Here is a 10839-nt window from a genome sequence, read left to right as displayed (position 1 = left end):
GAGCCGGTTTTGCAGTTCCAGAACCTGTGCTCCATGGTGAACAGTGCTTCTAGTGCTGCCCAAACTCCACAGTTCTTCTCTCCAGATCTTCACATCCATCTGTGCCCATGGCAGCAACGAGCTCATATTGTATGGGCAGTACATTCAGAAGGTACTGCAATGCAGTGTGGGAACTGAGCACAAAACACTGCGCCAAACGTTGAAGCATATTGGGATCCATGTTAGTGTTTGTAATGGTGGCTGGTAGTCAATATAAAAACCAGGTGAAAATGCCATTTGTTTTCAGCAGGAAGCAGGAAGTGAGGGAAATGCATTCTGGGAAGATGGCATCAGAAACCCAGAAACACTTGTGGTGACTTTTTATCCCACAAGACACCAGCACAAAATCCCAAAATGCAACGGGTCTGCAGGAACTGTGGGGAGGTGCCCACAATTCTCTGCTTCCACAGTTGGACTTCAGCTACCTTGTGGGGACACACTAAATCAACTATGTGAGCAGGTGTGGTCACTCAACTTCGACTTTATAAAATCTAGTGTTAAAAAGTCGACTTTACCAAATTCGACTTTATTGCCAAGTGCAGACACACCCTATGTGTCACTGTTCAGGGCAACTACACCTGTATTTCCGCTCACTGGTCTACCAAGAACACTCACTCTCAGACTTCTGGCTCACCTGAATATCACCACTATTGGAAGGAGAAACATATCAGCCTCCCTTCTGACCAGTTCATCTCCAGCCTGAGCAGGTTCCCTGACATCACTGTGTTTATTTCCTGCAGAGACAAGCTGGCCAAGCAAGCCTGCTGCTTTCTCTACAGAGAGAGTTAACAGTATGATTGTCCAGTTACAGTTACCAGACAACTCCTTCTGTGCAAGCCTATGTTATTCTTAGGGTAAAAGCATGACCAAAAACATATTAATCTGACCTGCATATTACTCTGAATCTGCAAACATGCTAACTACCTTATCAGATATCACCCCAACATGAACTCTGAGAGGATCTATCTTTCAACACCCCACCCTAGGGACTTCCTTGTGGGCTTAAGTACACTTCAACTCAGAATAGATACAGTCTTACAGACCCAGGCCTCACTAGGCCCAGGTCTCCCTAAATCAACTTCTACAGCCCTTCCCTCAGGACTGGAGCCCTCTGTGGACCATACATCCCATCCATTTCCTTAATCAGGAAGAAGTCCTTCGGCCTTTGTAAAACCAGGCTACTTATTCATCAGTCCTTTCTCTTTGTCTGTTGGTCCTTGGAGAATCCAGTTTAAACTTATATAGGCACACTTCTCCAGAGGGTGACATTCAAAGGGGCTAATAACCTGAGGCCTTGCATTGACATCCCTCTCCTCTTAGAGGAGTAACATACAATTCCACACTGGCACATACACAATTCCATTTTTAATGCAATGGATCTTAAAGGTATTAAACCTAGTTCAGTCAGGTGTAATTTAGCTTAGTAATGTTTATTTCAATTCCATAAAGTTTGCATAGGACATTGCAGCAAACTATCTGTCAGTCACTCAATGTCCCTCAGCAAACTGTCCTCCAAGAAATTGTTGTGTCCTCCATTGTTGTGATAATTTCTGTGGGTCTGGAAAGACAAAAGAATCCAGCCTCCTGGATTTGCAGTGTTCATGCAATTACTACAGTGCTCTGGAAGCTCCATACTTATGTCAGAGGTGGGGGACACCAAAAATATGCTGCAAGTGCTTCGAGAATTTTTTTTAAAGGGCATGACATTTATGGAATTTGAGTGGCATTATGGGATGGAGAAAGTTCAGAAATGCCTGGCTAAGTCATTTCTATTCTACAACATATTATGAAAAGTTCCCAAAGGATATTGCACCAGATGATGGCTTGTGTCACACTGGAATACTTGACTATGGTGCACCTCTCTTTACAACAACATGAGCACTCCTGGTGCGTGTGAGCAATACTAAAGCAAGCAACCAAGTATGCACACACAAGAGCAATGTATAAGCTTTGACAGTTGTGCACCACCACAACTTGCATTGACCAAAGTGTGGAATGTAGACGTGGTCTTATCCTAACCAACATTCAGGTTTCATAGGCCTTAAACATGCACATGCTTAACTTTGTTCCCATGAGCAGCCCCTTTGATTACAGGACTGAAAACGTATCACCATAAAAGAAAGGGACAAAACCAGAAAGACTTCTACCAAGTGACATAAGAGATGCTGAGATGTTCTTTGACTACATTAAGAGAAAAAGAAAGAGGAAGAAAGTGTTGGTGTTCCACTTAGCAAGGAAGGAGACTGTGGTGGGATGTACAAATCCCACATTGGGTCTGTGGGAATTAAAGGACAGAATTGGGCAGAGATAGCCTTGTCCTGCCAGCACTACAGAGCACGCTTCAACTGGAAGAAGGACTGCAAAGGGAGCAACTGACCTCAGAAGAGCGGAGAAGGGCAGATCTACCCTGAAGGCTCCTGACAAGTGCTGGAGTAGCTTCCCAGAGCAAGTAAGACTGTATACTGAGCCTCCTTAGGCCTACTGGTATGATTGTCTTTTCCTTTTTCCTTACATTGGGAAAAGGCTGTGGGAGAAAAGCATCATTCCAGATTGTATTGACAGCACTGTCCTATGCAGGACATAGGAGTTAATTGTCCTGCTCTACTCAGCATTGGTGAGGCCTCAGCTGGAGTGAGAACTTTGTCCAATTCTGGAAGCCACTATTTATGTAAGATATGGGTAAATTGGAGAGGCTCCATGGGTGAGCAACAAAAAATGATAAAAAGTTAAGAGAACCCTACCTGTAAGGAAGGGTTAAAAAAGCTGTGCATGTTTAGTCTTGAGAAAAGACTGAGGGGGGCCCTGATAAGTCTCCAGATATGTTAAAGGGTTATTATGCAGAGGGCAGGGATCAGTTGTTCTTAGGTCCACTGAAGGCAGGACAAAAACTAATGGGTTTTATCCACAGCAGAAAATTAGGTTAGATATTAGGAAAAACTTTTTAACTGCAAGAGTACTTTAACTCTGGAATAGGCTCCAATGGAGCTTGTGAAGTGTCCATCACTGGAGTCTTATAAGTACAGATTGGATAAACCCTCACCAGCGGTAATCTAGTTTACTTGGTCCCATCCCAGTGAAAGGGATTGGACTTGACTGTTCAAGGTCCCTTCCAGCCCAACACTTCTATGATTCTAATCTCTAAAATTACCCAGCAAGTCTAAGCAGCCATTGCTTGGTTTCTTCTGATCACTGTTTTAAGTGTCTATTTAATTTACTTTAACTGTCTTTCTAACAGTAAAATACTGTGCCCTTCAAATGACTGCTCACACTTAAATTATTCCCTCAAGTGCTGAGCCTGACACAACCATGTCTTAAGCAGGCCCACCAAGAGGGGTGGGGAGAGCAAAGGAGGCAACTGCCCAAGGGTCTGGCGATTCAATGGGACCTGGGGGTTCTAGCTGCAGCCACTACTACTGCAGCAGCAGGTGGAGCCTAGGCCATTTAACTCACCTCCAGATCCCCGCGCGATGCACTCTGGGTAGCTCTGAGAGTTGCCTGTGGGAGGCTAGCCCCCAGCCCATGGAGCTGGCCCTCATCTCCACCTTTTCCAGGAGCCCACTGAGTCTGTCAGCTGCCTCTCTGCCCACTCCTCGCCTCTCCCCTCAGTCTTGAGCATGAAGGAAGCACAGGGGAATCAGCTCCCATGTTCATGAGGGCACTGCTAACATATGCAGCTAGTCTATTCTGCATAGGCTTTTATATCACTGTGGAGTCTGAGGAGCTTCCAGTGATGCATTGAGCAACGTGACCAACAGTTGTCATGTGTTGTTTGTTCTTTCATCCTGTTGCCAGAAGGGAAAGAATCACATGCAGTGATGTGCCTTGTGTGGACATGGTTTAATTTGCTTTTAGATATAGACGTGACAGAAGGCAACATTTAAGAGTGGCATTTGGAGCAGAAGGTAGCAAGTATTGTGATGGTCACTTCCTGAGAAGATCCATTCCAGTCTGTGACAGGCCCTGGAGCAAGTTCTGTCTCTTTCACAGATCAGCTGTACTGTTATTATGGAAAATTTTACTATGGTAGAGGACAGGAGCGATCTTAATCCCAGATCTTTAGATGTCTTCTACATGTACTGGGTCCAGGCCGTGGAGCACCTGGGAGATAAGAATTGAGACCCTGAGCTTGGCTCAGAATTCTATGGGAAGTTTGTGTAGGGAGCGAAGGATGTGAGTCATGAGATTACGTTTACCGGGCAGTGGTGGTGAGGCCAAAGAAGCGAATGCTAAGCATTTGGGGTACATGTGGTCTCCACCAACTTTTAACCTGCTTACACACAAGGAAACTGGTGTGCTGAAGGCTTGAGATGTCAGTGCAGAAAACTAAGGGGATGCCTATGCTGCCCCACAGTTTGGACTGTAGGTTGTGAACAGCAATGTGCACCAAAGTGCAGCCTGTGATTCCCTCGCATGGGTGCTGCAGCCTGAACTAAAAGGTGCCTAGTTCACGTTAACATCATTTCCTTTCGAACAGGACTACATCGATCTGAATTAGAAGTAGCGTCCGCATGGGCAAGTTACAATGCAGCACTTTGGGACACACTTCTGTTCACTCCCTTACCCCGCCACAGTCTGAACTCTGAGTCAATGCAGACATAGCCTAAGCATCACAGTTGTCCTCTCCTGTGCCAGCATCTAGCGTCCACTCCTGCTTGTTTGGAGTGCAACATCTTTGTGCTCATAACTGCTTACCAAACAGGATCAAGGGCTGGGAGGAACACACGTGAACGATAAAGCATGTATAATGCTTTGCCAGCTTTGTCTGGGAAAGACGAAGACTCAAGATTACTTTAATAGGACTAATTGAGTAGGATTACTTTAATAGAACTAATGCCTTGGGTAAAAATTATGGTAGATCTGGGATCACACTGGACAAGAAAGCTCCACCCATGAGAAGCACCTGAATGAGATGTGGGTGGCCTACAGTAGACTGAGCAAATATTCTGACTGTAATTGTCAGTGCTTCTTATTAGTTTCAGTGGACTTCTCCATCTGGACTCCCCTCAGTGGTGCATGCATTGGCTCTGCTAGGTTCGTCGGTTTGACTCCTTGAATGGGGAAAAAAGTGTTGGTACCTGTACCCCACATATCTTCTGAGTGTGGCATACGGCCCCTTGTATTGGCACTGAGGCCACTTACAGAGAGAATGATGAGTCTGCTCTAAAACTTTCGCTAACAGGCATCTGGCTTTTAGCTCATGTGGTATAGGGGTCTGCTGGCTTTAGAGCACGTCCCCAATATCATCTGCTCATGACATGGAAATGAGACATTACTCAGATTAAACTGTACACATCTGTGACCCACCCTTTCTTCTCTTTCCACGTAATGAAATAATCTTTGATGTTGGCTTTCCAGTTATTATCACTGGGCATCTGAGTTAATACCTCATTGAGATATATGGGGCAGTCATCCCTTTCAGAGCTATTGTTCCAGGCTCTCAGCAGACTCGTCATCTTTATCTGCTTTACACATGTATAAATGACTCAGCTACATCTTTCAGGGGTGTGAAAAATCCACACCCTAAGTGACAGAGTTAAGCCGAACTAACCTCTGTTGTAGAGAACACAAGGTTGGCAGAAGAATTCTGCTCTCAGCCAAGCTACCACCTCTCAGACCTCCATCAGTATGACTGCATTGCTGAGGCACTGTTCATATCTCTGAGTGATGTAGTTACACCGACCTAATTCCTGGTGTAGACAGCACTATGTCAACAGGAAAGCTTCTCCTATCAGCATAGGTACCACTTCGCAGGTAGCTCTCCTGTCAGCACGGAAGCATCTTCACTAAAAAGCTACGTCTACACGTGAAGCCTACATCGAAGTAGCTTATTTCGATGTAGCAACATCGAAATAGGCTATTTCAATGAATAACGTCTACACGTCCTCCAGGGCTGGCAACGTCGACGTTCAACAGCGACGTTGCGCAGCACCACATCGAAATAGGCGGTGCGAGGGAATGTCTACATGCCAAAGTAGCACACATCGAAATAAGGGTGCCAGGCACAGCTGCAGACAGGGTCACAGGGCGGACTCAACAGCAAGCTGCTCCCTTAAAGGGCCCCTCCCAGACACACTTGCACTAAACAACACAAGATCCACAGAGCCGACAACTGGTTGCAGACCCTGTGCATGCAGCATGGATCCCCAGCTGCAGCAGCAGTAGCCAGAAGCCCTGGGCTAAGGGCTGCTGCACATGGTGACCATAGAGCCCCGCAGGGGCTGGAGAGAGCGTCTCTCAACCCCTCAGCTGATGGCCACCATGGCGGACCCCACTATTTCGATGTTGCGGGACGCGGATTGTCTACACGTGCCCTACTTCGACGTTCAGCTTCGAAGTAGGGCGCTATTCCCATCCCCTCATGGGGTTAGCGGCTTCGACGTCTCGCCGCCTAACGTCGATGTTAACATTGAAATAGCGCCCAACACGTGTAGCCGTGACGGGCGCTATTTCGAAGTTAGTGCCGCTACTTCGAAGTAGCGTGCACGTGTAGACACTGCTAAAGAGTGCAGCTGCATATGAAGACAAGTTCTCAGAGTGGTGGATTAACTATACCAATGGGAGAACCTGTCCCATCACTAAATAGTATCTACACTGAAGCAACACATCAACATAGCTGCAGTTCTCCATCTAAGCTGCTGTAGGGTTTCAAGTGTAGATAGCCCCGCCATTCATATTGTTGAGATTTTCTTTGCAACCATAACCACTTGGATTTTCTTTTCTAAATGAAAGCTGAGCTTGTGAGAAAAGGCTTCAGAAAAGTGTTGAGGGTCTGTGGGTGGGCACCAGTTGTTTCCAAGTCCTGGTACCTCAAGAATATTCGTAACATTTTTTCCTCTCTCAGCCCAAAACGAAGTGGGAGAATTCCAAACTAGTAGCTTAGATCAGAATCCCAATTTGGACCTTAAGTATCGAAGGGGTAGCCGTGTTAGTCTGGATCTGTAACAGCAACGAAGGGTCCTGTGGTACCTTATAGACTAACAGAAAAGTTTTGAGCATGAGCTTTCGTGAGCACAGACTCACTTCATCAGATGTGAAATCTGGGCCTTATTTTCCTATGACTGATATCAAGAGTTTGGAGCTGGCTGGGGCTTACGTAATGGCGGTACCGTGGTGTATGTTGAAAGAAAGCAAATATTTAAGTAATTGCATCAGCTTTTCCATGTCACAATCTGAAAAGTACATTCAGCAAGAGTGAAATGGACAGTGACGACAACAAATGAATGGATTTTCGCTTTCTATGAAGAGAGGGTATGTCTCTTTCATGCACAGTTCCGGGATAGCAGGCATTCGTAAGTGAGCATGCTTGAAGGCCTGACCTTGCAGTCCTTTTGCCTGTCTGCACTTGGTTTACAGGCTGGCAGTCAAGATAGTGAATCTCACAAAATCTTATGCCCAAGCCTGTCAACAAGAGGCACAATGGTCCCCAGGCCTGGTCTTCCAAAGGGACCTGAAGCACCAGCCACCGTCACTGCTCTGGGCCCCTTTGAAATGCCCCAACCGTCCTATGGATGGGATGTTCCCCCATACTCAGGTTAGCCTGCAGGATTTGGGGTGGGCTGAGGCTGGCAGCAGGGGTCAGGCCCCTCTACCGTCAGTGCAGTACCAGGAGCCACAGGGAAGTGGAGCTATGCAGTAGCCTCTGGGTTCTCTGACGTATTGGCTAGGTGCTATTGTAGGGAAAAGTAATACATTAGATGAAGACTTATGTTGGAATTTATTTGATGCTTTATTTTCACATACAGGCAAGTTTGGGGGCAGCACAGTGTGATATAACTCAGAGACTATCGTCTCCTGCATAGGCCCTCTTCATCTTTCCTCTGGGTGGATTCTATGGTACAGCAACACAGGGAGGATTGAGCACCTGAGCAAGATCCAAAAGAAAAAAAAAAAAGAAAGAAAATCCAACATGTATTTAACCTCACAATTTAATCATCTTACACTTGCTGCCAATTCAAAAGTTATTCTATTTTAGTCAGAGGAACTTACCTCAGAAAATACCCTTTCCTCTTTAAACATAGTTACAAATAGATTCTTCCTGAAACTCTCTTTATGACGCGCACATAATTGTGCAAATTCTGTAAGCACTAATTAGAGTGCTAAGAAAAGTGACGTCAGGCCTGTAGGGGATCTATTTCTAATACACACCAAGTTTCACAACCTCCAGGCCTGGTTGCTAGATTATAATGTTATGAATAGCCGTAAGAGAGTGAAACATGGCCTAATGTTGCATGTCTGGCCTGAATGAAACCTGCTCTTCAAGCAGCTACTTGTCTCAGTAGCACCACAGAGATTCAGAAGCCAAGTGCAATGGCACTATATTGAGCCTTGTGAGGGGTAAGGGATTTGCCTATAGCCATGTTATTGAAACTATTTGCCTAGAACTATGAGGGTCAACCACACTAAATAAGACAACATCACTTTAGGGGGAGAGACCCTCAAAGATGTCGAACAATTTACTTATCTAGGTAGTTTTGTGAATAAAGATGGTGGTACTGACCTAGACATCAAATCCAGGAATGGCGAAGCCACAGGAGCATTTCAAACTCTGTGGCCAGTATGGAGATCACACAACATCTCTGTCGAAACAAAGCTGAGAATCTTCAATTCAAATGTAAAGTCCATCCTGCTGTATGCCTGTGAATCCTGGCGCACCACGAAGTCCTCAACACACAAACTGCAGACACTTTTGAATAGATGCCTGAGGTACATATTACAAATAAGATGGCAAGACGAAGTCATGAATGAACATCTATGGACACGAACAGGCCAAGAGCCAGGGGTTTCCAAATAAAAAGGAGGAAATGGGGATGGCTGGAACATACTTTGAGGAAACCCCCATCCAGCATTGTTCGACATGCCCTAAAATGGAATCCTCAGGGGAAACGCAGCCGAGGAAGACCCCGAATAACATGGAGGAGATCTACAGTCATGGAAGCACAAGAACTGGGATATTCACGGGGCCAGACTGAAGCCATTGCCCAAGATAGAACCAGGTGGAGGAGCCTTGTGGATGACCTATGCCCCACTTGAGGTTCACGGGTTTAACTTAAATTTAACATGTCATAGGAAGCTATAGAGTTCTTAGGAACATACGTGAAATAATAACAAATGGGAAATAGCATTTTTCTGCTTTTATTGCTAAAATATACAGGACTGGAAAAACCCGAAATCTGTCCCAAATGAACACATTACTGCCTTGTTGATGTAGTGGTTGAAAAAAAGAGTTGTGAAAGGGTCAGTGAGAGAGATTTCCTTTGATTCTGGGAAAGTTCTTCCTTGTCCCTAAATACTACCAAACTGCTCCTCCCCTGGGATGTCATCTCAGATCATTCTGACAAGCCAATTCTTAGACTTTGAAATGCATCAGTTTGCACTGCATGGCATGATTATTAAAATGTTTTCTCCATCTTTTCTTCTGCAAGGACTCTATATCCCCATGTCCCAGTTGCCATCTGTAAATTGAGCAGCTTAAGTAAAGAGCAATTCCCATAGCTGATTGTCACAAAAGCCAATTTAAGAGCAACTTAACATCACAAAAGTGACAGAACATGATGGGATTTTTAAGCAAATGTAATACTTATGAATACTTTTTCTTCCCTGTGACAAGAATGATTTCTCCACGTCAGCAGTGTTTGCAGAGCTAGACAAAAAAGGCATGGAAAGCACATGCAGAATAATCATCAGCTAGTCCCCCTCCTCCCCAAACATACACCTCCCAAATTACAGCCAATGAAGATGCCAAGCCAGGGGGCTGTTGAAATTTAACTGTTTGTTTGAGGTGGTTGTTTCTCTTCCCCTTAAAGGAAGGTATGTACCATGCCTTCAGAATGGCTTATAAAAAGGATTGGAGGTGCCTTGGTTATCTTAAGGCTGCACTTGCATCGCTTTTAATCTCTGCTTTGTGTCAGCTGGCTGCCAACCTCTTAAAAGCTGCTTTGGTATGGCTCTGATGAACACCATGAAGGTAACCAGTATGGCATATTTATGCAAGCAGCTGAAAACTATCTGGGGGCAGCGACCAGTGCCTGCAAGACTCTGCAGTATAGCCACCTGCACTCTTGTGAACAGGAATGCTGCACGTGAGTATTTTTCATTATCATTAAAATAGCACCCTGAACACCTGTATGAGTCACCAACAGCAAGTGCTATCAAAGAGAGACACGGACAATAAGAATAATATGCTTTGCTCTTACTCTTTTTCACATTCGTGAGCAGACCAACGAAGGAAACTTGAGACTTTGAAGAGACTGGAGAAAAAAAGGCAAATTTCCTAAGTAAATAGAATGAGAGAAACTGGAGATGGAAAAGCCTTGTGTTATGTGGACTATTTCTCTCACTGGTGCTGGTGTGAGATTAAAATCTCATTCTTTGATATTTGTACAGTGTGAGCCAGTGGCCTTGATTCTAAATTGTAACCATGCATGAGGCACAAATGAAGTGTTTTTTTCCACCTGAAGTTCTGACTGATTTCTATGAAAGCTATGCTTGTAAATGTAATTGAAACCACATTTTGAGCCTGATCCAAAATCCATCAAAGTCAACGGAAAGATTCCCCCTGACTTGAAACAGTTCTGGATCAGGCTTCTACAAATTAAACACTGAAACAACTAACTTCAGAAAACAGGGTTTGATAGACATATAGGCTGTCAAGTTCCCAAATGAGCTGTATAGAGGATCCACATGAAATTCCTTAATGAAATAGAAAATATTGGGTGATACAAAGGGTTCAGAGATGTACAATATTATTAACATATCTACAAATATGATTTGTGGTTGAGCTACTCATGAGGTTGGCATGTC

At 44.8% G+C, this 10839-nt stretch overlaps 1 protein-coding gene across 1 annotated transcript in view; it reads left to right on the top strand.

Moving 5' to 3' along the window:
- Positions 1-9774: 9774 nt before the first annotated feature.
- CA5A (carbonic anhydrase 5A) overlaps positions 9775-10839 on the top strand; it is a 30500-nt gene continuing 29435 nt past the window's right edge. Inside the window, exon 1 of the mRNA XM_075009259.1 lies at positions 9775-10118. Coding sequence (XP_074865360.1) covers positions 9980-10118 — 139 coding nt within the window. The 5' untranslated portion in view covers positions 9775-9979. The remainder of the gene's footprint in view (positions 10119-10839) is intronic.

The sequence above is a fragment of the Carettochelys insculpta genome, chromosome 14, assembly GCF_033958435.1.
Source record: "Carettochelys insculpta isolate YL-2023 chromosome 14, ASM3395843v1, whole genome shotgun sequence".
NCBI lineage: Eukaryota > Metazoa > Chordata > Testudines > Carettochelyidae > Carettochelys > Carettochelys insculpta.
Note: the sequence above shows the minus strand (reverse complement) of the source record. Positions and strands in the feature narration are given on the sequence as shown.